Source organism: Notamacropus eugenii, chromosome 1 (assembly GCF_028372415.1).
Source record: "Notamacropus eugenii isolate mMacEug1 chromosome 1, mMacEug1.pri_v2, whole genome shotgun sequence".
Lineage (NCBI taxonomy): Eukaryota > Metazoa > Chordata > Mammalia > Diprotodontia > Macropodidae > Notamacropus > Notamacropus eugenii.
In genome coordinates, this window is record NC_092872.1 from 2,964,320 (window position 1) to 2,991,735 (window position 27,416).

The following is a 27,416-nucleotide window of genomic DNA, read 5'->3' on the forward strand; positions in this document are numbered from 1 at the left end:
AGGTGTGTTCAGACCACAGACCAATCTCACGGGTGGGATGCTCTCCCCAGCAAGTTTCCACTGAGAAGAGGTGGAAAGACACAAGATATCTCATGTTTCATGCCTCAATCCCCAGCTGTTCCCTGGGGGGCCTCGTGAGAACTCTGAGGTTTAGAAGTCCTCACTTTTACCTGCCCAAGACTGTTCACGTGAAAACTGAGCTAACACCCCCAACAGATACAACTAGTGCCAGTATCAGGATTTGAACCCAGGTCTTCCAGACTCCAGGTCCAGCATTCTTTATCATACATAGTTCTCCTAACTATCACTGGTCTTGTTCAACTTTGTACCCCTCCCCTTGCCACCCCTTTCTTCCTCCCGAAGTCCCTAGCAAGAGCTATGCAGAAGAGGCTCAGTGAGTGAAGAAGAGTAGGAGTGTATCTAGTGGTGGAGAGGGGACACAGTACAGCTCAGCACCAAAACAAGGTTTTATTGGAGCTTGGGGTCTTTGGCATTACACTTCTAAGGGGGAAATCTCAAGCCTAAGCAGGCTGGGGAGGGGAAGGCACTAGAAGAAGCCAGAGGCTGCTGTTAGGTGTGGCTCTTAGCACTCATCGTGCAGGGCTGGCACACTGGCCAGGGCAGGCAGCAGTTGGGCATAGATGTCAATGCCCTGAAGGAACACGGCTTCGTTCAGGAACTCATTGTGGTCATGCAGCAGGACTGGGGTTCGGTTCATCGGGGAGAAGCCTAGAGCTGGGACCCCTGCCTGCAAGCAGATGGGTGACATCAGGACAGGGGTCGACACTCCTGCCTGGTAGAGGGAGGTCGCTCTCTTATACCTTGGGATTCTCCAGGGTATACCTCACTCCCCCCACCAGGGTCCTAGAGATGAAGTCAGCACCCTCTCTGTTCCCACACAGACCAGGAGTCCTGGAGGGTGTCCTCTAGCTTCCTCTCACAGCTCTACCTACCCTTCCTAATTCTGACACTAGCTAGCTGGTTCCCACTGCCCTGATCTCAAATCTGGAGGGTAGAGATACTCACGGCCCGTAGGTAGCGGCTGTCTGTGGCAGCTGGGAAGATTTCAGCCTTCACACTGAGATTCCTGACAGAGGCAGGGGAAGACACAAAGGTCTTTACAATGGGGAATGGGGGACCTCAGAAGTGGACCATGTCAAAAAGAGGAAACAGAAGGAAATACAATGGCAGAGCAGGGCATGGGACCAAGGTCAGGGAGAAGCTTTGTTTCAGGGCCTTACTTACATCTCTCGACAGACTCTGCTGAACTCAACCCACCATGGGTTAGAGTCATCAGGGGCTGTAATTCGAGGCTCTGTCCATTTCTGGGGGCATGCCAGATAAAGCAAGAGTCAAAGAAAGCACTTCCTGGGAGATGGCACATACATACACACACATGCACACGCACACCCACAAGCATGTGAAAACATACGTGCAGGGACACAAACACCCACAATGGCAAACACAAACCAACACACATAAATCTATACCCAGATCCAATCAAACCTAGACACTGATTTACTCTCATATACACCTCTATAGACATACATACAAACATACACAGTGTCTATGGCATTCTCACATATACACAGACATAAACTCAGATGGCCAAAACCCCACCTAGAGCACCCCCAGTACCATTTCCTAGGCTCCAACTGTGAAACTCAACAAAAAGGTTCTATCTGTGGGGGCCCACGTACCTGGTGAAAATGGTAGGTGACCCCTTCCCCAGCCGCCTGGCACCAGCCTTGAATCCGTTCCTCAAAGGCCTAGGAAACACAAGCATAGGGAGGAGATGGCACCCCCACACCTGATATATGACCCCCAGAACCATTCTAAGAAGTGGGGGAAAGGAGGAGGGGAGAATCCTGGAAAGATAATACTATCAGTTCCCATTTTTATAGCACTTTTAAGCAAAATGATTTTCTAGAAACCACCCTGTGATTTACCTAATGCAATAATTACTATCTTCAAGTGACAGATCAGGGGACTGAGCCTTATGGAGGCTAACTCACATTAGGGGTCAGGTCCTTTTGGTACCTAGTAAATATTAAAGCTGAGGTTTGAACCCAGATTCTTGACTCTAAATCTTGAGTTCTTTCCACCAGTTGGAAGGCAGGGTATATGTGTGTGTTCATCCTTCATTGCCGAAGAAGACCATGCCATCAGAGAAATGATGACATGACTTGCACTTGACTTTGTTTTAAGTGAGGGAGGGCTGTGCAGGTCACCAGCCTCACTTCTCCTCCAGAGCCATCTGAATCCAGTGACCAGATATTCATCAGGATGACTGGAGATGACCCAGGATGAGGTAACTGGGGTTAAGTGACTTGCCCAAGGTCACACAGCTAGTGAGTCTCAAGCGTCTGGGGTGAGATTTGAACTCAGGTCCTCCTGACTTCTGCACTGGTGCTCTATCCACCGCACCACCTAGCTGCCCCAAGGTAGGGTATATAGGGCCTTGGAAAATGGAGTTATTAAGGCAGAACCATGTGAAGGCCCTCCCCACCCCCAGCACCTTGAGGTCCACATCTGGGGCAACTCGAAAGTCGAAGCTAGCAGTCATGGTAGCCGGTACTACATTGAAAGCAACTCCCCCCTCCAGTATGGTCAGGTTCACGGAGGTCACAGCCCCCAGGGTCAGGTTGGGGTCCGACTGAAGCCTGGGGAAAGGATAATGCTCAGTCCTAACACTTCCCAATGGTCCCCTTCCCAAGGGCCCCCAAGAAAAATGGTGAGTGAAGGTTGAGGTGAAGGACAGAAACCAGGGAAGGGGGAAATGGGAAGCTCTCACCGATGCTTCTCCTGCTCTCGGAACTCCAGGACTGAGGTGACCACCTTGTTCTGTAGAGCCACCCAGGGGGGTGGGGGAAGGGAAGTCAGCCAGGGGCACTCCACTGACAGCCCACCCCCATCTTTGGGGCTTCCCAATACTCAACTCACCAGCTTCTCTGCAGCTGTGTTCTCAATGAAATATGAGCCATGGCCTGGATTCCCAGAGCTGGTGACACTGAGCCCTGATGGGCAGAGGGAGGCCCAAGGCTGATTTTATTTCCTTCATCAGACTAAGGGTCTCCCTAGGGAAGGGATATGTCTCCACCCTGGACTTGGGCTCCCCAAGGTCGGGGAGAGGTGATCCCTCCTATCTCTCCCCTAACTTCACCTGAACTAGGGTAGGGGCTCTACTCACACCAAGGGCTCCGTTCACTGTAGAAGACTGTGAAGGTTTCTGTAGGACTAGCCACGCCTAGGGAGTGGGAAGTTAGTGGAAGGTCAAGAGGGAGTCTCTGGCCCAGGTCCAGGGCCCCAGTCATTCAGATCCCCTGCCCAGCATCAGGACTTACCCTCATCTAGGGCAAAACCAGCTCTCAAAGCCTGAAACTCCGGCCGTTTCACAAACATCTCCATGCCCTCATGTCCTCCAGTCTCCTCATCTGAGCAGGTAATAGAGGTACCATGAAACAAAGACAAACACACACACACACACACACACACACTATGTGTCCATGTTCTGCTCATTACTTGGGTTGGAGGAGCCTATTTTCCCACAGCAAGAATGGAGGCCCCCAGCAGGCCACTCCCCGATTCAACCCCCACCACAGCCATACCAGGGACAAATGTCAAGTGGATGGTCCTGGGAAAACACTTCCCTTCTGCTTTTAGCCTCCGAACAGCCTCCAAGTACCTGGAGAGACACATAAGGATGAGACTCTGAAGCAAGGAGCCCATTCAAGAGGAAGGCAGGTGTGGAGTCCGGGTAACCCAAGGTCCAAGGTCCCACAGCTGGCCACCCCTGAATCTCAGGCTATCAAAGGATCTGGGTTGAAAGGAAGCTCTGAGGGCATCGAGTTCTAAATACCTTTTTAATATCCCAAAGGGTTGTTCAAGGAAGAACCAAAGGGTTCTTCCAGCCTCCACCCAAAGTGTACCAATGATGAGGAACCCACTGATTCATTCACTTTGGGGCAGTTCAGAGGAGGAAGATTTTTTTTCCTTTTATGAAAAGGACATCTGTCTCTGACCTTTCTACCCAATGCTTCTAATTCTGCCTTCCAGGCAAAAGCAGAACCAGTCTTGTCTCCTTCAACATGACAACCCTTCAGATATGTCAGGATAGCTCCCACATCAAGTACAACAAATTCACAAACAGGAAGTGACTACTATGTGCCAAGTACTGTACTAGGGCCATCTCAGAGGCACTGTCCTGTGGAAGGCAGATCAGACTGGTTCTGCCTGGCTCAGTCAGGAAGGCACAGCTTGAAGATATCTGATGAGGTTGATTTATAAGGAGAAACGCTAAGAATTTGCACTATTCCATCCAGGAGAAAAGAGCTATCTCCCCAGGGAAGCCTTGAGTTCCCCGTCCCTGTAGATCTAGGCTCAAGCTGAGCCTGAAGGAATGCTAGACACTCCAGACCAAAGGCTGACAGCTGGAAGGCACAGGAGCATGTGAGTTCCTGTGTAGGTAGCATGGGGCTCCATGACCTCTGAAGTCCCTTCTGACTCCCAGATTCTATGATGCACTTTTCTGGTTTTCTATTAGCCACAGAGGGAAACCAAGGCCCAGAAAAGGAGATGGGCCACGTGGAGAGAGAAAGACATGTGGAAGTATCCAGTCTCCCCAGTGGCTGTGGATTCTGGGACTCACTGAATGCTAACACATTTCATGTCCTGGGCACCCCGAGCATAAATGTTCCCTTGGGTATCTTTGAAGGCTTCGAAGGGATCGTGATTCCAGTGTTCCTGAGGACAAAAAGAGCAAAGGGTTGGATGGTCACCAAGCTCCTCTCACCTTGGTCTTGTCCAATCCCAGAATGCCCTTTCCCTGTGCTTCCCCCATCTGCCACTCATAACATACAGCCCGCCTCCACATCCGGAAGTAGAACTATGGAGTCCCAATGCAGACTGAAGCAGACTATTTGCTCTCTTTCTTTTTCGGTTTATTTCTTCTTTTTCCCATTGGTTCTAATTCTTCTTTCTAACATGACCCATGTGAAAATAGCTTCAATATGAATGTACATGTAGAGCCGACATCAAATTACATGCTGTCTTGGGGTGGGGGGAGGGGAGAGATGGGGAGAAAATTTGGAACTCACAATCTTATGGAAATGAATGTTGAAAACTCAATTTTAAATACATTTTTTAAAAAAGAAGAAAAAGAAAGCCAAGTTCCTTCAGGAAGCCTCCCTGGATTGCGAGGCCTCCAGGCCACGGACCTCCCAGAGCAAAGTGAAACTCACCATTCCCTCATTTCCAACAGAACTCTTCCTGCCAGTTCTCACACCATGTGCCTCCATCTGTAGCTTATGTGTCACTTCTGTGATGGCCAGGCATCTGCCCTACCCCCATCCCACATTTAACCAGCACCCCTTCTCTAAACCATTCCCAGCTCTTTCCACCCCCTCCATCCACACCAGCTTTCTTCCTGACCTCTGTCCACCCTAAGTGGCTTCCTTTCTCCTCAGCCTTCATTCAAATGGTTCCCAGGAAGAGCAGTAGACAGGCCTGGCTTTGGATACCCCAGCCTCTGACACTTTCTAACAAGTCACTTAACCTCTGTCTGTGGTTCCTCATTTCAACTGAATTCAACAAGCATTTATTAAGTGTCAAATACACATAAGATGCTAGAGATCAAAGACAAAAACAACAGCCCTCAAAGGAGGTGACATTTTCCTGGGCCAAATATACCATATATAAAGAAAAATAAACACAAAATATAGATGAGGTAAATCATAAATATATAAATATACGTATGTATGTATGTGTGTACATATGTATGTGTGTGTATGTGTGTGTGTGGAGGAGAAAATACTGACCAACTTGGGACATCAAGAAATGGCCCTCATTTAGGTGGTCCTAGAGTTATGCTTTAGAGAAAGTTAGGGACTGGGAGAGATGGCCATTCGAGGGTAGCGCATTGCCCCCTCAACAAAGGAGCCACTTGGGCAAAGGCACGGAGGAAGAAAACAGAATGTTGGGAATGGGGGGCACAGAATACATGAAGAGGATGAAGGTGAAATGACACAGAAGAAAGGTAAGTGGAAACAATTTTCGAAGGACTTCCAATGCCATGCAGACAAGTTTGTATTTTATCTTAGAAAGAATAGAAGGGGGGTGGGGGGAGTGGTGGAGCAGTGGATAGAGATTGCATTGACATTCAGAGCACACAGGTTCAAGTCCCAACTTTTGACTCTGTGTGGTGACATTGCCACCTCTGGGTCTCAGTCTCCTCATCTGTAAAATTAGGGAATTGGATTAAATGACCTCCAAGGTTCCTTGAGCCTTTAAATGTGTGGTCAGTGGTCAGAGCTCTTAAGGATTGTGGCATTGAAAAGGGGGGTAAGAGCCCTGGTGCCTCCTTCACAGGGCTGCTGTGAGACTCAAAAGAGATCCTGCGCATAGAGCATTTTGTCAAACTTCCTTTACCTAGCTGTCAGACCTTCCAACATTCCAGAAAACCTCTGCTCACAATTCTACGTCACTGGGACCAAATCTCTCAGCTCCTATAGTCACTCTTCCTGTCTCCTGTCCTTGTCTCCCTGCTTTCCAAAGCCACAATCCTCAATTTTGACGTGCTGCTCTCATTCCCACCAACCAGGTTATGAGCTCTTGGACCATGTTATCTTCTTGAAGCTGCAAGTCTTGGCTTTGACACCTACTTGGTGACCACAGACAAATTTTTTATCCTCTCTAAGCCTCAGTTGTTTCTTCTGTAAAATGGGGGTCATATTTGCACAACCTGTTCCATAAGGTGGTTGTGAGGAAAACCCATAATAAATCTGCAAGGAGAAGTAGATGCTTATCACTAGGTGTACTTACTTACTGTTTTCCTGATAAGCAAAGGGGGAGGTAGGAAGTGCTGGACTTTGTAGCATGACCAGGAACTATGGGAGAGATGTCACTAGAGCCTTTTACCACCCCCATCTGACCCCCAGACATCTACCTCGAAGACAGGCACCACATCCGTGTGGGAGTTAAGCACAAGGGAACGGAGCTTGGGATCTGTGCCACGCCAGGTCAATATAGTTACAATTCGGCCTGGAGCCACCTGGCAAAAGGAGAAAATGGTGAGACAACTGAGGAGCATGAGGAAGACGCTTCCGGCTCCCAGTTCTCAGAGCTCCACTGGCTCTCCTCCTCTGCTTGGAGCCCAATTCCCTTCTCCTCTACTTTCTACCAATCAAGCCGCAGGTCAGGTCATAGATCTCTGCTCACCTCCACCTTCTGACACTCGAGGCCCAAGTCCTTGGCTGTCTTCTCCAAAAAAAGTACAGCTTCATCTGCAGAGGAGAGAGAAATTGGTGGGATAGGAAAGGGAAAGGAGACAAGAACCCATCCCATTCCAGTATCTGCCAGGGACTGCTTTCTCCCCAGGGACCTTGCCCCAGTCCCAAGGTCAACGAGGGGCTGAGTCTATGTCAAGTTCTAAATTTCAGATGAAAAACCATTCCTTCAGTTACTGACCCAACCAAAATGGGGGCCATGAAAGCCTGATGTCTGTAGTCAGTGACAGCCTGATATCCAAGGTTCCCCAGCCTGCCTTTAGCACCTGTGCTTGAGAGCCTTTATCCCCAACCCCATTCAGGGCTGCATGGGACTTTCCTCTGAGTTTCCTCACCATAGTTGGGCTCCGGCTGCACAGTCCGGATTTGGAGGTACTGGCGAAACCGTGTCACAGCTGGATGCTCCCCCTCTGAGAGCTGGTGCTGGTCTTGGCCAGGCATAGTAGGGGTGGATGCCTTGCTCCCTTCTCCCGCTGGATGGTAAAACAGAATATCAGCAGTTCTTTGGAGATCACTCCAGATAGCCTTCAAGGGTCCCTGTGCCCAAGCACTTCCCATTTACCAACAAAGGAACCCAAAATCTTGGTCCCTTGAGTCTATAACCTGTTAAGGCAGGAGGCCCATGGAGTGAGTAGATTCAAGGACCAACTTCCTTTTTTGCCCAGTAGTAGCGAAAACATCTCAGATTCCTCCATTCTGGATCAACCCAACCCAACTTCATCCTCCCTCCCACTCAGATTTCTTGCCTCAACAGGCCTCCCTGTTATTCAATCATGTCCAACTCTTTGTGACTCCATTTGGGACTTTCTTGGCAAAGATACTGCAGCGGTCGGCCATTTCCTTCTCCAGTTCATTTTACAAATGAGAAACTGAGACCAACAGGGTTAGGTGATTTGCCCAGGGTCACACAGCTAGTAAGTGCCTGAGACTGGAGGTCAGTCGTTCCTGGGTTCAGGCTCAACACTACGAACTGAGCCAGCTAGCTGCCTCCACCTCTTCCTGCCTTACCCTTAGAGCCCCTCTGACCTTTCCCCTTCTCTCAGGGTCTGTATTCCTCCCTCCCAAATTCTTCAGACCTCTCTCTCCATTCCTGTGGGGATCCCTAACCCCTACCTACAGCCACATAGTAAATGCTTAACAAGTACTTGTTGATGGGTCTCCTGGAAGCCTGCAGAGCTGTCTCTGCCCTCAATCTCGGTGCCACTGGGCCCCTCATCGTTTTTTAATTCCCACAGCCACTCAGACCTCTGTTTTACCAGGGCTGGCCAGGGTTCCCTGCCTATACTCACAGACCCTCTGCATTCCTTACCGCCCTTGCTTCGGGGCCCTCCCACTTCTCTCTGCAGCCTCAGAGCCCCCAGTAAATCCTCCATCCCCAACCCTGGGCTCGGTCTAAAAGCCTGAGCCGGTAGCTCGAGGCCAGAACATCTGGGTCCCACCCGTGTCAGCACAACTGGCCCGAGCAGGTTGACGCCACCCCGCCGCGGGCAGCGCAGGGGGCAGGGGGCAGGGAGGGGACTGCCCCGCGGCACGTGGAGGCCTGTGGGAGCAGGCTGCTGCGATGGCCGCCTCGGCCCGGCCCACTGCCCCGCAGGCCTCTTCTCCCCCCCCAACCCCCAACCGTTACCCTGGGGCGCCAAGCTGCCCACCTGCTAGGCCGGACGCTGCAGTCCAGTCTGCCCCGCCTGGCCCGGGCAATCCTTGTATTGGGAGAGGCTCCACCCCGCCTCGGCAGCCCCCGCCCCTGGGCTGGCCGGGAGGCAGGACCCGGGGACGCGATGTAGCCATGTGAGCATCGCTCGGTCTCCCACAGCTGAGTGTAACTGTCACCATGACAGTGGAGACATTGTAACCATGTCGCCGCGCCGCCGTGACCTTGGGTGACCTTGGGCTTCTCGGAGAACTGTCTCGGACTCTCCTCCCACTGTCTCTCCTTGGCTCTCCGGGGTTCAAGAATGATCCCTCACCTCAGAGCCGCACTCTAGCCACTGTGCCTACCTGCCCTAGACTTCATCTCTATTTATAAATGTAAAATGGGCTGGTTGTTTTTACAATGGCATACATCAGGTTATTTGGTTGGGGATTTTTATCGTTAGGGTCTTTGAACTTGTTTTTAAAATATTTTGATATCTATATTTCAATATAATTGGTTTCTTTTGTAATTGTAAAAAATAAAATAAGGTTTTCATTATTTAAAAAAATGATCTCTTTGCAGAGGTTTCCCAGATTTATAATATCCAACCCCTGTCTCCCTCCTGAACTCTTGTTATTATCACCAACTGTTTGCTGAACATCCGCTAAATACCCTCTAAGCATCTCACATTCCACATTTCCAAACCAGAACTCGTTACTAGGTCCCCCAAATTGACTCAATTACTCTGTCCCTTCCTCCAAACTTCCCATTTCTGCCCAGGAACTCAGGTGTGCAACCCTAGAGTTACCCAAATCCAATCAATCAGTTGCCAAACTGGCCTCTCTGGCTCCCATGAAGACATTGTTTTCCTCTTTTTGTTGTCTCTCATGGAATGCACATCCTCCTCACCCGTCTCTCCTTCCAAGATACAGCTTAGGTGCCATCTCCTACTCCAGGCTTCTCTGGATCCCAATTTATTTTTTAAACACTCTTCCCTCTTTAAATGGCTTTGTAGAGTATTGTATATTCCTTACATGTGCTCTTCTGTTCACACGGTGTCCAATTCTCAACCTCTTCCCCTTACAGACACTTTAAGGTAGGTCTATTTTGATTTTCTTTCCGTCCCCTGGGGTTAGGGTTAGGGTTAGCGCTTAATGCTTGTATATGCCTGTGCGACTTTGTCTTTGGATGCAACAGCACCTCCCACTATCAACACTGTACTGGGTATAATTTATAATCTTGTCAAACTGTCTTATCACTGGCAGCACAAGAGGGACCCTGAACAGATATAATTGTATGATGCGCTCTGAAACCAAGTGTATGTAAAATTGACTATATTGACCCTGGGCAAGACATTTAATCTCTTTCTGCTACAGTTTCCTCATCTGTAAAATAGGATTGTTGGGAGGATCAAATTAAATTCTATTATGTATATGTGAAGGGATGTGCCTAAATGTTTATTGAGGACGACTGTGTTGTTGTCTAAAGAGAAAGCTGCCTGTGCAATCCTTGCTGCCCCTGGTCCCCTGCAGGCATGGCTGGGTGGGTATCCCACCCTGAGTGACTCTGGGAGACCCTGAACCAAGGCAAGGACCAGGATCCATATAAGAGCCAGCGCTGTCAAACTCTGGGACTCTGGTGAAAGCAAGTACCCAAATGTGTGCAGATGTATGCTGGTGTCTTCAACATGTGACCACAAGTCGCCCTTTGTTCACCACGGCAGGCCTTTGAACTCACTTCCCCATCCCCTTCCCCCACCTTTCCCCTGTGCCAGGTGCTGAGTTAGCTCCCCCGGGGCTCCTGTGAATGCTTTCACTTGAGAGCTGGGCAGTTGGTGCTTGTGGGGGGTGGAGGTGGGGAAGATACTGAGCCCTCAGCACAGTCTGGGGTTTGGATTCCCTTACCCTGGCCTTTCTCTCACTTCCAGGTTCTAAGCTTCTCTGTCACCTGCTTTTCCAGATTCCACTGAGCATTCAATGTGAGTACCCCAGCCAAAACACACAGAAGCCCAGGCTAGAGGAGAACAGCCTGGGAGATGAGGTCTGGCTATCTGTCCTGCCCCCTCCAATCTTTTCCTTCAGCGTCCTGCCCTGATTGATGGTGAGCAGGGTCTCACAAGCCCCACCCATGAGTTCCAAGCCTGGTCAGAGGAGGCTTAGTCCTGGGAGACCGGACACACTGAGAGGAGAAAAGAAGGCATAGGCAGGGACTTGAGGCTAATGGCTCCCTCACAGCTTCTCCTGGCAGGCTTAAGGGCTCCTTCCACTGCTCCCCATCCCCACCCCTGTGGCCTCCTTGCATCCCTAGTCGTTAATGGAGGCAGAGGAGGGAAATGGGGGGGTCATCTGTGAGGACTGTTCCATGTCTTCAGGAGTCCGGGGCAGGCCTCTCTACTGAGCCCCCATCTCCTAAAGACATGGCCAGCATCCCTGGGCAGTCTCCTGATGCCATGCTTGATCTGGGGCAGAGACAAGGCTATCATGTGGATACCCAGTATGAAGAAGTCAGGTACCCCTGTGGGGTCACAGGTCCTCACCTTCAGCTGTTGTTGGCCTAAGCAGAAGGTGGCACGGGGAGAGAGAGTCAGGCTGGACAACAGGAACTACAGAGTTCAAACACTGCATCAGCTGTTTCCTAGCTTCTGTAGGACAACTCACTTCAAACCCCTCCCAACCTCAGTTTCCTAATCTGTGAAATGGGGATAATAACAGTGCCTATCTCATGAGATTGTTGTGGGACTCCCACAATAGACAACCTCAGGCAGCCAGTCTGGGGGTTTCCTTAGAAGACCTTATTTTCTCAAGGCAGAGACTAAAGCCTTCTCAGTTATGTTGTAGGCGTGTGAGTTTTATGTAGATGAAGAAACCAGTGTAGACAGGGGAAAGGACTTAGCCAGGAACACACAGCAAGTGAAGGACAAGGACCCGGGTGCTCCAGGGCTCGGTGCCTTAGTTCATCCCATCCTCAGAACTCCAAACAACTCTAAGTCAGATGCTGGATGGGAGCAGAGTGAACTGTCTCCGAGGATATCCTTCCTTCATATCCTTCCCCCTCTGCCTCATGCCCTCTCCAGACCCAAACAGGATAACAGGAGGTATGCCTTGGAAGCAGACAAAGTTCATTTATTAAAGTCCAAGTGAGTGGGGGTCGGCAAGGCCCCAAGAGGGCAGCCATGTGTTCCCAGTTCCACCAGCCTTCTGCCTTGTCTACCTCTGTGGTACTCGGGAACAGGAATGCATTGTCTTACAAAGGTGCGCTGAACCCCTACCCTAGTCTCTTGGGTTTCCTGGGGCCCACCCTGCTCTGCCCAGAGACAGGATGGTCATCACAGAGATGCAAACTTCATGACAGCTTGTCAAGGAAGGTCAGCAGGGCATCGTGAAAGTCATGGGGCTGGTGGAGGTAACAAGCGTGGCCAGCATCCTGCAGCTTCACCGTTGAGTGGTTGGGGAGGTGTCGGAGCTTCTGCAGAGACTCCTGGGCCAGGCCTTTGTCTAAAGCTCCATACAGAATAAGTGTGGGTGTCTGTAGGGTGGAGGGGGGTGGAGAGGGAGGAAAAAACCAGAGTTGAGCCTGAGCAGGGAGCCCCCAGGGCAGCCAGAAGCTGGCCACCTGGCCTGCAGCCTCATCCTCTGGGCTTTCTGTCCCAAAGCCTTACTCCTTGGCATCCTTCCTCAATACCACCTTGAGGTACACCTCCACAGGGAAGTCTTTCCAGCACAATGCCACCAACCAACGTCTGGTTTATACAGAGTAGCATCTATGCTCAGGGCTGCTTCCATAGTGCTTGGGACACCTCCCCCTTCCCTCTGGTCCTGGGGCTCCCTGGGGCTCTTAGCAGAAGGGAGACCACAGGATGAAGATGGTGAGGTCCAGAGAGGTTCGCAGTTTGGTAGGAAGTGGCAGAGTCACAATTTTACTCTACATTCTTCAACTTCAATGCCACCCTTCTGATCCCAACAGTCTCCTTCCTGGCCCAAGGCCTCCTGAGGACAGGACCTCCAAAAGAGCTGGCTCTAGAGGCCTCAGTTTCTTCACTTAAAAGACAAAGGGGTTGGACTGCTGGCTTCCAAGGTCTCTTCTAGAAGTTGTCCCTCCCCTCTCTGAACAGGGGCTCCCATTAATTCATCATATCCTCCCCCCCAGCCCATGCACCTCCCCTTCTGCTGGTCTCCCCCTGGTCAGATGTACCTTGATGTCTGAGAACTGCTTCTGTGTGTAGTTCTCGGTGAAGGTGGGAGCAATGGGGACAAAGCCATTAAGCCGCCCGTGAGCCCGCATCAGGAAGGGCAGAGCGTAGTGGCCACTCAGAGAGGGGCTGACCAGCACTGGCTTTTTGACCTTCAGGTCCTGTAGGACTTGATCCAGGAGATCAGCCCGTCCAGCCTCTGTGCGGGCTGCAGGGGAGGGGAATGAGTTCCCAAAACCTGGAGACAGGGATGGGGGGGAGGGGAACACAGAGAAGGTAGGATTTGAAGGTTTTCCATGACCCTTCCCCTCACTTCCCAGCCCTTCTCTCAGCCCCAGAACTACCAAGCCTCACATCCTTCTTCCCCTCCTTGGTCTCACCAGGGAGATCTAGAGCAATGGCCCGATAGCCCCTTCGGGACAGCTTTTCCAGTGTCCCCAGCTGCTGCCAGATGTGTGAAGTGAAGGCCTTCCCATGTAGTAACACCACCTCCAGCCTGTGGAAAGACAGGATAGATGACCCTGAGGTTCAAAGGGCATGATGCCTCCTCCTATACCCTGGCCTCCCCAGCCTCAGACCAGCTCAGCCAGGTATCCACCCCTGAGGAGAGGCAGAGAAGAGGAAGAGGGAGAAAGGCCTCCACCACACTGACCTTCTGAGTAATTCTATGTACTTTGGAGGTACCCCTCCCCAATCCTCCCAAGGAGCTCTAACCCTCCCCACTGTGGACAGGGTATCAGGACTGGACTCTATCCCCCTGAAGGGGTGGTGTGAAGAGAGGAGTCTGAGAAAGACTTAGCTTGGGCCCCGGGGACAGTGACATTCACTCTACAATTTACAAAAGCACTTTATCTACACATTTTCTCATCTGACCCCACGAAGTGGACAGCCCCAGAATTATGATTCTCATTTCACAGATAGGAAAACTGATACTGAGGGAGGTGACAGGACTCAGGATTCCAGGAGTCAAAGCTGTGGAGGACCTTAGAGACTAATTCAATCACTTGATTGTTCAAATGAGGAAACCTACGCTGAGAGAAGGCAAGTCACTGGCTCAGGGTCATCCCAGTACGTAAGACGAGGAGCTGAGATGTGGACCTTGGTCCCTGCCTCCAGATTCAGGGCTTTCCTTAAAGGGTCACACAGTGAGTTCACAGCAAAGCTAGGATTCAGACCTAGGTGTCACGATGCTCAGCCAGAAGGGGGAGGGACAGTGGCCCTAGGAGGCCAGGACCATGACGGGGGAGCTCTGTCACACAATGGCTGGGCCACGCACCTGTGGGGTTTGTGAAGGGGCTGGACCTCCCGGTAAAAGATCGAAGAGTTGCTGTGTGTAAGCCCAGCCAGGATGGTGACATTGTCGCTGTTCCAGGTCCAGATGAGGGGCTGGGGGAGACTGGGCAGGCCCAGGTACAGCAGTATTGTAATGAGCAGGCCCAGGGCCAGCAGGACCCCCTTGGGCAGTTTTGAGGTGCCCTGCATGCCCTGCAGGGAACAAGATGGTTGAGAGTCAGGGAAGGAATTCCTTCTCAACGGACTCCACATCTAACTGACCCCACTGGAACCTCTGGTCAGAGAAAGGGTTCTAGCCCATCCCCCAGGGGTAGTCAGAGTCAAGGTTAGTTTTAGGGTGACCCAGCTAGCTCTGGGGCCCAGGGACTCCCAGCTCAGGCTCCGGGCTGCTCCCTCATTCTCCCAGGCTTGGAATGTGAACAGACACATCTGGGGCTGGGTCTCTTGACCTTTCTTGACCCACCTAACAGTCAAAGGCTTCTGGTTTCTCAAGACACTCAGGCCAGCTTATACCAGGTGCTCTCTGAGGTCCCTTTCAACTCTGCTGCCTGATTTTATGTCCCTTCCTCAGGTACACATAGGGTCCCTTATCCTTCGCATGCACAAACACATACACACATCTCATACAGAAACATATCATCTTCTTACATATCTCTTAGACACACAGACACCATGGCCCTGTCCTACCCTGCCACGGCACCCCCTGAATGGGAAACGCTTTTTGCGCTGAGCCCAAAAGGTGCTATCTATTCTCCATAAAGCCCTTGTAGAACTACACACAGAGTCCCTGGGGCTCACTGGATCAAATCACAGAAACTTTTCTCCTTCCTAAGCAATGAGTCACCGTGGTGATGAGGGAGCTTGCATTACAAGGCCTGGTCTCTGTCCCCTCCTGCTTAATGCCTGGGAATAGGATCAAAGCAGTGTGAGGACACTACCTACAGTCCCTGGAGGTGCAGCGCCCTGCCATGCTCCCTCCGGAATTCAGGGTGGGAGAAAGAGAGAGAGAGAGAAACCTCTGTCACCAGACAGCAGGAACCAGGCTAGAGTTTCACCAAAGGAATGTTGACAGATAGGCAAAGGGAAAATTGGGAAATAGGGACCACAAAACCATCGCCCGGAGCAAGAGAATCCCCTGCTCCACCTTGATTTCTCCTCTTTGTCTGTGTTCTGAACCCCTGGCTATAATCTGACAAACTTGTGGCCAGGAGTGGGGAACCTGTGGCTTCCAAGCCACATGTGGCCCTCTAGGTCTTCATGGGGTGTCCTGGTTAGTTAAGGACCTACAAGGCCACATGTAGCCTGAAGGTCGCTGGTTCCCCACCCCTGGAACAGTGGAAGGAAGACTCAGTTTGGAGTCAGAGGATTTAGGACCAAAATCCTGGCTATACCACTTGCCACTTGTGTGGTCTTAGTTAAACTCCTTCCTCTCTCTCTGGGACTCAGTTTCCTTTTCTGTAAACTAAAACAGTTGAATTACTCTACAGTTCCTTCCAGCTCTACAATCTAAAGATCCTCTATATAATAACAATAGCTAACATCTATATGATGTTTTAAGACTTGCTCCTCACAACAACCCTGTGAGGGAGAGGGTGCTGTCATCTCCATTTTACATCCTAGGAAGGAAAGTGAGGGTGAGAAGGAGCCACAGGAGGCAGAATTTGAACTCAGATCTTCATGAATCCAAGTCCAGCAGTCTATCTGTCACTCAGCTGTGGAAAGAACACTGGATTTTCAGTCCAAAGATCTGGGATTGAATTCCAGCTCCTACCTTCCAGCTTTATGAACTTTGAAAAGTCACTTAACTTTCCTGCAGACAACTGGAATACTTAACCCAGGTGTCCCTGGGTAACAGATATTTCCTCTGGCAAGGAATCTGGCATGACTGGAAAGATTCTAAAGCTTCTCTTCCTTTCCCTGACCCACCCCACCTACTCCACCCCCATCCACCCCCAGCCCATTAATCCCAAAGACTCTTAATCTTGTTAAAGCCTAGAGTGTTTATCACAACCTAAACTCTGTCCTTTCTGGGGCACCCCTCCTCCACTCTTGGGAATAGGACCCAGGCTTTGGGGGGCACTGGTAATTCGCTTGGCAGCTTTGTCACACAACATCCCTGGCACAGAACACAGCTCCTGTCACCTAATACACACTGCCCTTTATACATTTTGTTGTGGTTCAGTCATTTCAGGCTGTATCCAATTCTTTGTGACACCATTTGGATTTTTCTTGGCAAAGATACTTGGGGTGGTTTGCCATTTCCTTCTTCAGCTCATTTTACAGATGAGGAAAGTGAGGCAAACAGGGTGAAGTGACTTGCCCAGGGTCACACAGCTGAGACAAACAGGGTGAAGTGACTTGCCCAGGGTCATACAATGTCTGAGGCCAGATCTGAACCCAGGAAGATGAGTCTTCCTAACTCCAGGCCTGGCTCTCTGTCCACTGTGCCATACCCATTTTACAGATGTGGAAACTGAGGCAGACAGAGGTTAAGTTACTTATTCAGAGTCACCCAAAGAGGAGTACATGGAGCTAGATTTGGACTCAGATTTTCTGACTCCAGGCCCAGCACTATTCATTGCACCACCTGCCTGCCCTACTAATCAGTAGATCAGTGGATCAAAAACCATTTATCACTTACCCTTTGACAGTTACTGTGTTAAGGGCCAAGGATAGATGAGAAAGGCAAAAACAGGCTTAGTCAGCCCTAAGAAGCCCACATTCTTATGGAAGAGACTGTGGAGAGATAGCCAGGCACACACAAGATTAATACAGATTAGGTGGGACGGAGATCATTGGTGGGAAGGGGAGAGTGGCAAAGGAAGAGGCCTCCTGCAGAGGGTGAGACCGAAGGAAGCCAGGGCAGGGAGACAAAGGCACAGGGAGGAGGAGGGGAGAGGGAGAACGGAGGAATGGAAGGAGAAGGAGCACTGCAGGCCTGGGAAGACATCCAGTTAAGGAGACTAGAGATGCTAGAGTGCAAAGGCCAGTACCCCTGGACTGTTGAGTGTGTGACGAGACTTGGAAATGTAGGGAGCTTTATATGTGCTCCTGAAGGCAACAGGAAGCCGCAGACTGTTTGCTGAGCAGGCTGATATCATTGGACCTATACAATGGGAAAACTTTCCTCACTCCCAAAGATTTCTTCACTCTAACCTGTTTATACCATTATGTGCAAGGTAGCACAGTGGTTAAAGCATTGGACCTGGAGTCAGTACGACTCAGTTCAAATCAAACCTCAGACACTTCTCAGCTGTATGATCCTGGGCAAGTGACTTAAACCTGTCAGATGGGGATAGTACTAGCACCCACCTCCCACAAGTGTTGTGAGGATCAAATGAGACATTTCTACAAATGAGCTTACTACAATGCCCGGAACATAATTGTAATGTTTCCTTCCTCCCTTCCCTCCCTCCTTCCTTCTTCCCTCCCTCCCTCCCTCCCTCCTTCCTTCTTCTTTCCCTCCCTCCCTCCTTCCTCTTCCCTTCCCTTCCTCCTTCCTTCCATCTCTCCCTTGTTCCTTCTCTCCCTCCCTCCTTCCTTTCTTGACCAGAAGATGTGTAGGAATAGGAAGAGTTAAGGCAGGGAGACCAGTTAGCCCTGGCAAGAAGTAATAAGGGCCTGAGTTAGAGAATGAATTGGCTATGTGAATAAAGACAAGCAGGTGGGAGGACAGAGCTGGCAACAGACTGACCACATGGAGTGGGTGTGAGGGAGGAGCCAGGGATCACATGAGGGTTGCCAGACTGACCGACCAGGAAGATGATGGTGCCCTGGACAGTAACAGGAAAATTCCCAAGAGAGGAGGGTCTGCTATTGGAAAGAACACACACTGTGGAAACCAAACACATAGATCTAAATAGGTTTGCCATCTACCTGGAGAAGGAAATGGCAAACCACTCCAGTATCTTTGCCAAGAAAATCCCAAATGAGGCAGATGTGACTGAAACAACTGAACAAGCTGTGTGACCTAAGGTAAGTCACTTAATCTCAACCCCAGTTTCCACCTCTGTAAAATAATGGGCAGCTGGCCAGTGTCCCCTAAATTCCAAACACAAACTCTTTGGGAAAGCATCCTCTACTGAACCAGAACGGCCGGGCAAACTGGAAAGCAGTTTGGCAGAAAGTATACTCAGATGAGCACCTACCACAGCACAATCCCATAACCTCTAAATTGGGTAAATGTAAACAGAAAGTCACATCGAAAAATCAGAAGAGAAGCTAATGCCTCTCACAGCTATGGCCTGAGGAAAGGGGGTAGGATTGGGATTCTTAACCAAACAAGGTACTGGAGTGATTATAAGAGATAACACACATTTTCAGCTAGATGAAGTTTGAAAATAAAATCAATACAACTAGAATAAGAGAAAGGTTTAAGCAGGAAAAAAATCTTTGCATTAAATATCTCTGATGAAAGATAAAAGGGCACTCAGATATAGTCTCTGATAGGAAAGCAGTCAAAGGCTACAAGTAAACAACTTGCAGTTTTGGAGAGAAAACTATCAGCAAAGTGTGTGGAAAATAACTTTTAATGAGAGAAATGCAAATTAAAATGACCCTGGCATTTCACATCACACCCATCAAAGTGGCAAAAATGATTAAAGATGGAGGCACTGTGAGAAAACAGGCACACTGACACGATGTTGGTGGAACTGTGAATCGGGGCATACATTCTGGAAAACAATTTGGAGTTCCATGGCAAGTCACAAAAGTGTTCATTCCCTTGACCCTAAGGAGGTCCAGAAAGGCTTGACCAGAAAGGCTCCACGGGTAATAACCACGCTATACGTAGCAGCACTTTTTGTGGCTGTTCTCAAAGAAGACGGGAACCTCACAAGACTGATGTCTTGACCTGGCGGTGAATTCGATTTAAGGGAGGCAGAGCTGCATGGTCATCAGCCTCACTCCTCCAGAGTCAGCGGTCAGCTGGGGCAGTGGAGAGTGCATTGGGCCTGGAGTAGGGGAAACTTGCGTTCCAATTGGACCTCAGATGTTTACTAGATGTGTGACAGCTTCCTCATCCATGAGATGGAGGTAATAATAGAATCTGCCTCCTAGGGTGTCATGGGGTCATATAATATTTGGAAAGTTCTGATCACAATGCTTGGAACATAGTATCTGCTAGCTACTTAGTATCCTTATTGTAACAAAAGCCTGGGAACACAATGGGCGCCCACTTTCTGGGAACTTCATGGAGTACGGCTTTGGGGTAAGAATATGAAGAATTTGGAGCACCACGGAAAGCACTGCATTAAGAATAATAACTCCTGCTGCTGGGGAGAGAGAGCTCAGGCCAGAGTCAGGAGGACTCCACTGTCTGGGTTCGAATCTGGCCTCAGACACTAGCTGTGTCACCCTGGGTAGGTCACTTCACCCTGTTGGCCTCAGTTTCCTCATCAGTAAAGTGAGCAGGAGAAGGAAATGGCGAACCCCTCTGGTGTCTCTGTCAAGAAAACCCCAAATGAGGTCATGGGGAGCTGGCAGCTGCACTGAGAACCCCGGGGATCACCCCCTCCCTGCGCAGTAACCAGTGGGGGCACGTCACCACCCTACAGACTTCACATGTCCGGCGCACCCCCTCGGGAGGCAGGGGCTAGGGCCGTGTTCATTTCAGAGATGTTTGCCCAAGGACCCCGAGGCCGGCTGCCCCTGGCACTGCCCCTGGCACTGCCCCTGGCACTGGCTGGCTCTGCTTAACTTCTTTGTTCAGAGGGAAGGGGTACCTGGAAACGGCCCCAAACCCAAATGGTAACGGAGGCGGCTCAGGCCCCCTCCGGCTTTAAGCCTTGGCACTCCTGCTGGCACTCCTGCGGGCACTCCTGGCACGGGCACAACCAGGGCGCAGCGAGGCCCGGAGCCCCGGCACGGGCCCCGCACCCCGACCCCCATCGCTCGCCCACGCACGGCAAGGCTCTCGGCCCGGGTCCCCCCACGCGCGCACCCGCGTCCCAAGCCCCCGGCGCCAGCCCAGGCCCCCTCCCCGCGACGCTGGCACTCACCCGGCCCCACCCCGCCCCGAGAGCCCAGCGGGGGCCGGGCGGATCCGCGGCGGGCGCAGACTTCTGGGGAGGGCGGGGCGGGGAGCGGCCAATGGGGGCCCGGCACACGGAGTTCCCGAGGTGCCTCGGGGCAGGCCGGGGCGGGGCTCCAGCCTTCCCCGATGGGGCGGGAGGAGGGCGAGGGAGGGAGAGAGGGAGGGAGGGAGGGAGGGAGCAGAGCGAGGCCCCGCCCCGCCCCCGCGCCATGGCGGGGTGCGGCCGCTAGAGGGTTCGCGAGAAGGCCCCGCCCCCGCCCCGCCCCCGCGCCATGGCGGGGTGCGGCCGCTAGAGGGCTCGCGAGAGGGCCCCGCCCCCGCGCCATGGCGGGGTGCGGCCGCTAGAGGGCTCGCGAGAGGGCCCCGGGAGCAGCCCTGCCCCTTGCCCTGCTTCCCCGCCCAGCCCCGGGGCCGCCCGCCTGCACAGTCACCCCGGCCCTGGCCCTCCTGCCCTGAGCCCTCTGAGCCCGCCAGGTATAGCCCCGGCTCTTGCCCCCCTCGGGCAGCCAGTCCGCACTATCTGCGACCTCCCCGGACGCCCCGGTACCCCCTTGCCCTGCCCCTTCTCCCCCAGACCCCGGCCTCTCTCCTTAACCCCCCTCTTCAATACCTGGACCCTCTGTCTCCCCACCCCACTGCACCCCGATCCTTTCCCCCCTCCTCAGTACCTGGACCCTCTCCCCACCCCACTGCACCCCGATCCTTTCCCCCCTCTTCAATACCTGGACCCTCTCCCCACCCCACTGCACCCCGATCCTTTCCCCCCTCCTCAGTACCTGGACCCTCTCCCCACCCCACTGCACCCCGATCCTTTCCCCCCTCTTCAATACCTGGACCCTCTCCCCACCCCACTGCACCCCGATCCTTTCCCCCCTCTTCAATACCTGGACCCTCTCTCTCCCCACCCCACTGCACCCCGATCCTTTCCCCCCTCTTCAATACCTGGACCCTCTCCCCACCCCACTGCACCCCGATCCTTTCCCCCCTCTTCAATACCTGGACCCTCTCCCCACCCCACTGCACCCCGATCCTTTCCCCCCTCTTCAATACCTGGACCCTCTCTCTCCCCACCCCACTGCACCCCGATCCTTTCCCCCCTCTTCAATACCTGGACCCTCTCCCCACCCCACTGCACCCCGATCCTTTCCCCCCTCTTCAATACCTGGACCCTCTCCTCACCCCACTGCACCCCGATCCTTTCCCCCCTCCTCAGTACCTGGACCCTCTGTCTCCCCACCCCACTGCACCCCGATCCTTTCCCCCCTCTTCAATACCTGGACCCTCTCCTCACCCCACTGCACCCCGATCCTTTCCCCCCTCTTCAATACCTGGACCCTCTCCCCACCCCACTGCACCCCGATCCTTTCCCCCCTTTTCAATACCTGGTCCCTCTCTCTCCCCACCCCACTGCACCCTGATCCTTTTCCCCCCTCTTCAATACCTGGACCCTCTCCCCACCCCACTGCACCCCGATCCTTTCCCCCCTTTTCAATACCTGGTCCCTCTCTCTCCCCACCCCACTGCACCCCGATCCTTTCCCCCCTCTTCAATACCTGGACCCTCTCCCCACCCCACTGCACCCCGATCCTTTCCCCCCTTTTCAATACCTGGTCCCTCTCTCTCCCCACCCCACTGCACCCCGATCCTTTCCCCCCTCTTCAATACCTGGACCCTCTCCCCACCCCACTGCACCCCGATCCTTTCCCCCCTCCTCAGTACCTGGACCCTCTGTCTCCCCACCCCACTGCACCCCGATCCTTTCCCCCCTCTTCAATACCTGGTCCCTCTCTCTCCCCACCCCACTGCACCCCGATCCTTTCCCCCCTCTTCAATACCTGGACCCTCTCCCCACTCCACTGCACCCTGATCCTTTCCCCCCTCTTCAATACCTGGACCCTCTCCCCACCCCACTGCACCCCGATCCTTTCCCCCCTCTTCGATACCTGGACCCTCTCCCCACCCCACTGCACCCCGATCCTTTCCCCCCTCTTCAATACCTGGTCCCTCTCTCTCCCCACCCCCACTACATCCTGGTGCTCCCCCCTATACCTGATCACTTCCTGGCCCCTCCAGTTCTCTTTGTCTTCTTAGGAACCCCTCTCCCCATCCCCCACTGCCTTCTTTGCTCCCTTTCCCCCCAGGTGGGCCCCAGGCAGAGTCTAGGCCAGAATGTGAGTCCTGGGAGAGAGGAGTTGTCTGCTGTGTCCTTGGCCACCTGCCAGGCCAGCTTGGGACAAGCAGGACCAGCAGCCATTTGTCCCAGAATAGGACTTACACAGTCCTGGAGCACACGTACCCGTGTTCCAGCGGGTCCAGGGCCTGTGTTCACAGCCTTGGGGTGTGTAGGGCCTGGGCCTTGATTCAGTAAGCATTAATCAAATGCTGTCTGCAAGACCCTGTGGCCCTTATCTCCACAGCCAGGGTCTTCCCATGGATAGGAGTCATTCCCACATCCTGGGCATATGGGAGTCTTGTATCCATCTAGAATGTCTAAGGGTCATACCTATGTCCCTAGCATGTTACAGGTGAAGAAGGAGTACCCCGAGGCTTCGCTGGATGCCTTGGGTTGGGTTTGGAGGTCAGCCATGTGGCTCCAGTGGCCCTGGAGTCACAAAGACCTGAGCTCTAAACTGGCCTCATGTACTTCATAGTTGTGTGACCTTGGGCAAGCCTCTGAACCCCTGCCAGCTTCACTTTCCTCACCTACTCCTCCCCCCTACCCTGGTTGTTGTGAAGACCAAATGAGGTATTTGTAAAATGCTTTGCCCAGTACCTGGCATATAGGAGGTGCTTAATAAAAATTTATTCTCATTCTCTCCCCTTCCATGTACTTAGCTTGTATCAGGACCATACACAGGCCCTTCAGTGTCCCCACACTAGGCACCTTTCCCCTTTGTCTGTCCCATGGTGCTTGCCTTCCTCTCTGTCCTTGGGCCTGTTGTCCATTCCCCTCAAGGCCAATTTACCTTCCTAGTCCTGGGTTCCCCAGCTCCTCCCAGGACCCCAGCCCTCAGGCTGTGACCCTCACCCACCTGTGCTCTGTACCCCAGCAGGCCCAGTACTGGACGTGAAACATGACCAGTGTACAATCCAGTGAAGGTACCATCTCTGTGCAGGGACAGAATCTCTTCTACCGGGAGGCCCGGCCTAGGGATGGGCAGACCCCACGCCTCTCAGTGCTCCTACTCCATGGCATCCGCTTCTCCTCTGAGACTTGGCTTAAGCTGGGCACACTGGACAAACTGGCTCAGGCTGGCTACCGGGCCGTAGGCATTGATCTGCCAGGTATGGGACAAATGGGCCTGCCCTGGAGCAGGCAGATTTAATGCCTTCATTTAGTGGAAAAGTGTGCTTGTGGGCCTGGGAGCTGAAGGCAAATTGTGTCCAGATGGATGGGGTTACAGGCCCTGGTGATGAAAGTACCTGGTTCAGTCAGCTGGAGACAAGGGCAGTGATTAGGAAAATTGGAGGTGTTTGGGATAGTATTTTAGAGCCTTCTAAATAGGTGTCAGAAGGGGTTGGAAAGATGAGAGGTCTTATACCGAATACTTCTAAGTACTGAAAACAGAGAGAAGTCTCTCTACGTAGCTATTGAGCCCACCCACCCCACCAAAAGGGAAGGGACCGGTTTTATAGAATATCAAAGTTGGCCAGGACAGACCCAGAGAAAGCCCTGGACAGCAGAGACGGCACTAGAATCCAGATCATCTGACTTGTAGCCCAGGGCTCTTTCCACAGTACCACACACATAGCCAGCGTGTCTGTGATAGGTGTCCAGGTAGGATTACTCAAGGGATGGGGGTTGTTGACCCTCCTTTTCCACCCCACCATCTAACCTTAGCTATGTCCCCCCTGTCCCTGTACCTCCCCATGGGTAGAGAGAGCCCTAAGCTGGAAAATATAGAGGAGAGAATGGAGGGATGGAACACAGCTCCACCCTCAAGGACAGTCCCCCCCCAACCATGACCCTGACCCCCCCCACCTTCTCCCCTAGACACCCTGGCTGACAACCTCAAGGCCACCCTTGACTTCTCAGTCTCGCTCAACCCACACACCCAGCTCATTGCTAAATCTTGTCACTTTGGCCTTCCCAATGTCCCTTCCCTTTCTTCACTCACATGAGCACAAATCTTCCTTCAGCGATTGGCACATCTTACCTGGACTACAGCCTTTTGAGCGCTCTCCCTCCCTCCAGTCTCTCCCCACTCTAATCCATTCTCCAGTCAGCCACCAGATCACCGCTCCTCTGCTCCATGACTTCTGGTTACTGCCTATTGCCTCCATCAGCAAATATAACTTTTTGACATTTAAAATCTTTTATTCCCTGGCCTCTTCCTACCTTTCCAAATTAGCAGAGTACAATAGGTGCTTAATAAATGCTTGTTCCCTTTCCTGGTCCTTAGTAAGCACTGAGTAATCTTATCTGATTTTTACAAGGACCTAGCAAGACAAACACTATTGATATTATCCCCATTTTACAACTGGGACAGGTGAGACTTGGGAAGGTCACCTCTTTCCCCTTGGTCACACACCTAGTGTTTGAAACAGGATTTGACCCTAGCTCTCTCCTGACTCCAGATCCAACACACCTTCTATGCTGCACTCTGTAAGGGGAGAGGGTTGGGCTAAATAACAGTCACTAGTGGGTATTTTTATACTCGAAGCTTTGTGACTCATTTTATCCTTACGACTCCGGGAGGCAGGTGCTGTAATTATTCCCATTTTACAGATGAGGAAACAGGCTCAAGGAGGTTGTGACTTGCCCAGGGTCACCTCCCTGGTGAGAGGCTGGATTTGAACTCTCCTCTTCGTGGCTCCCAAGTTCAATGCACTAACATCTAGTCCCCATCTGATACAAAATAGCTGATTGACCAGATCAACGATCAGGGAAGGTTTCTTGGAGTAGATGAACCGTTTGTTCTCCCGATCTTACCTGCCCACTGTCTTGTCTCCTCTTTCCTCTCCTTCCCTCTCTTCCTCCCCTCCATTCCTCCAGGTCTAGGACATTCCCAGGAGGCGACAGCCCCCACCCCCATCGGGGAGCTGGCCCCCAGCAGCTTTCTGCAAGCTGTATTGGAGGCTCTGGAGCTGGGTTCCACGGCCGTGGTCAGCCCGTCTCTAAGCGGAATGTATTCACTACCCTTCCTCATAGCCCCTGGCTCCCACCTCTGTGGCTATGTGCCTGTCGCCCCAATCTGCACAGATAAAATCAGTCCCGCTGACTATGGCCGGGTGAAGGTACGTGTGTCTGAGGGAAGGGGACGGAGAGTCAGAGATAAAAACGGAGCAGGGACTGGATGGCCCCCCACAGGGCAGGGGCTGAGGCTGCTCAGGATATTCCCTGCTAGACTGGAAAGGGACTCTGAATGAGTGAAACTCTTCTTTACAAAAATTTAACTTGTACTTTATATTTTTTTCAATTAACACATTTTTCTCTCCTACCTTGCCATTGGAAGAAAGGAAAAGAGAGAGAGAGAGAGAGACAGACAGACAGACAGACAGACAGAGAGAGAGAGAGAGAACCCCTTGTAACAAATACGGATAGTCAGTTACCTCAGCTCCTTCTCTTCCCTGGCACCATCCACTCTCCAGTGCTAGGAGTGGCGTGGGCACAGTACACTGTGTACTACAGACATTTAAGAGGTAATTGTCGAATGCAGAACAGACTTTTTCTAAAGGGGTTCCCTGCATGGAAGGGGAAGGGCACCAGCCACTCTGGGTTTGATCTTTATCGTTTCTTTGATGTTGGACCCCTTAATGAGGGGGAGCTTCCTAGGGTTTTGTCCCCTCGTGTTCCTCATCTTCTTTCTCATCCAGCTGACCCACAGGTTGGGAGCAGGGAGGAGGCCTTCCTGGTAGATGAAGTTAGGGTCAAGGGACCTGGGGGTCAGGGCTTAAGAGCAGCCAAGGTGAACAGATCCCTGATGGCTTCCTCCACTCTTTTTCTATTCTCTCCCAGACTCCCACCCTCATCGTGTATGGAGACCAGGATCCCATGGGGGAGTCAAGCCTCAAGCACCTGCAGCAACTGCCTAACCACCAGGTGATGGTGATGGCGGGTGCAGGACACCCCTGCTACCTGGACAGGCCGGATGAATGGCACTCTGGGCTACTGGATTTCCTGAATGGGCTGGCATAAGGGCTTCCCCTGGATCCACCCCCTCCTGCTTGCGGGGAGGGAAGGGGACTGACAGCCACATCCCTGCTCCTTTGACCTGGCCTCTTACCTCTCTTTCTGTCTGTTCATCTCTCCCTGCCTGTGTGCTCAGAGGGAGCTGTCTGTCTAGTGCCTGGTCTCTCTGTCTCTTTCCTCAGAGCTATGGGTGGATGAGAAGAATCAGGAGAATGAACAAGGTGTAAAACCAGGGATCCAATCCACCTGAAGGGTAACCGATTGGAAACATCCCTCTCAGTGTGCTTTCTCTGCTCCCCTCCCCACTCCAGCCCTGCCCAGCTCCTTTCCTGCATGCTTCTCCATACCACCTCCATCTTCCTCTGTCTTTGCCCACTCATGCACATATAGGATTCCAGATGTACACACATATATACACGCCTGTAGACACACTCTAGGAATATCTGTACCTAGATGCACATGTAGCAACACATCCATGGACATGGACACACACACACACACACACACACACTCACACACTTACACACTTGCTAACTGAGGTCTCCAGGGGCAGAGAAGCTCCCTGGGATGGTGGGTTTGCAGCTCTGGTGTACAGGTGCCCTGGGTTGGGGGCTCAGCTCTCCATTGGTGTTTCTCTTTGACCTCTGCTGGGGGAATTGTTGAGGGAATCTCCTTCCTCTTTCTATTCTGTCACCCCTAGTGTCTGCCCTTTCCTGCCCTTGAATCATGGGGGGCTGGGAGAACAGAAAAATAAAGAAATCAGACCCTGTAGTTGCTCGTCCTTGTCTCCCCAGCTCAGACATTGTTACCCGAATCAGATTCCCTCCTCACACACACACACACACACACAC

The 27,416-nt window shown here is 52.2% G+C and overlaps 3 protein-coding genes across 12 annotated transcripts; 1 reads left to right on the plus strand and 2 right to left on the minus strand.

The window, feature by feature from the left end:
• Positions 1-449: 449 nt before the first annotated feature.
• Positions 450-9,302, minus strand: ACY1 (aminoacylase 1). 2 transcript variants are annotated; one of them, XM_072650326.1, is made up of 15 exons: positions 8,933-9,302; positions 7,619-7,756; positions 7,216-7,280; positions 6,944-7,048; positions 4,649-4,743; positions 3,609-3,685; positions 3,345-3,434; positions 3,191-3,247; positions 2,944-3,017; positions 2,795-2,844; positions 2,519-2,663; positions 1,701-1,769; positions 1,246-1,325; positions 1,027-1,087; positions 450-748 (listed from the first exon to the last, which is right to left on the minus strand). In XM_072650326.1, exons 1-15 carry the CDS (start codon positions 9,114-9,116, stop codon positions 584-586), a joined length of 1,455 nt encoding a protein of 484 aa, XP_072506427.1. In that variant the 5' UTR covers positions 9,117-9,302; the 3' UTR covers positions 450-583. The 2 variants fall into 2 exon arrangements, with proteins under 2 accessions (XP_072506427.1, XP_072506430.1); XM_072650329.1 differs by lacking the exon at positions 8,933-9,302 and adding an exon at positions 8,593-8,729.
• Positions 9,303-12,017: 2,715 nt separating this feature from the next.
• On the minus strand, positions 12,018-22,797 carry ABHD14A (abhydrolase domain containing 14A). Of its 3 annotated transcripts, none has more exons than XM_072650379.1 (5): positions 22,729-22,797; positions 14,382-14,590; positions 13,486-13,601; positions 13,108-13,343; positions 12,018-12,441 (listed from the first exon to the last, which is right to left on the minus strand). In XM_072650379.1, exons 2-5 carry the CDS (start codon positions 14,585-14,587, stop codon positions 12,259-12,261), a joined length of 741 nt encoding a protein of 246 aa, XP_072506480.1. In that variant the 5' UTR covers positions 14,588-14,590; positions 22,729-22,797; the 3' UTR covers positions 12,018-12,258. The 3 variants fall into 3 exon arrangements, with proteins under 3 accessions (XP_072506480.1, XP_072506475.1, XP_072506469.1); XM_072650374.1 differs by lacking the exon at positions 22,729-22,797 and adding an exon at positions 22,482-22,564; XM_072650368.1 differs by lacking the exon at positions 22,729-22,797 and adding an exon at positions 20,398-20,575.
• ABHD14B (abhydrolase domain containing 14B) lies at positions 18,143-27,336 on the plus strand. 7 transcript variants are annotated; one of them, XM_072650412.1, is made up of 5 exons: positions 20,752-20,906; positions 23,483-23,717; positions 25,429-25,670; positions 26,392-26,475; positions 26,748-27,336. In XM_072650412.1, exons 2-5 carry the CDS (start codon positions 23,507-23,509, stop codon positions 26,790-26,792), a joined length of 582 nt encoding a protein of 193 aa, XP_072506513.1. In that variant the 5' UTR covers positions 20,752-20,906; positions 23,483-23,506; the 3' UTR covers positions 26,793-27,336. The 7 variants fall into 7 exon arrangements, with proteins under 7 accessions (XP_072506493.1, XP_072506509.1, XP_072506513.1 ...); XM_072650414.1 differs by having other exon boundaries at positions 20,821-20,906; positions 23,486-23,717; XM_072650392.1 differs by lacking the exon at positions 20,752-20,906 and adding an exon at positions 18,143-18,373 and having other exon boundaries at positions 26,392-27,336.
• Positions 27,337-27,416: the final 80 nt, after the last annotated feature.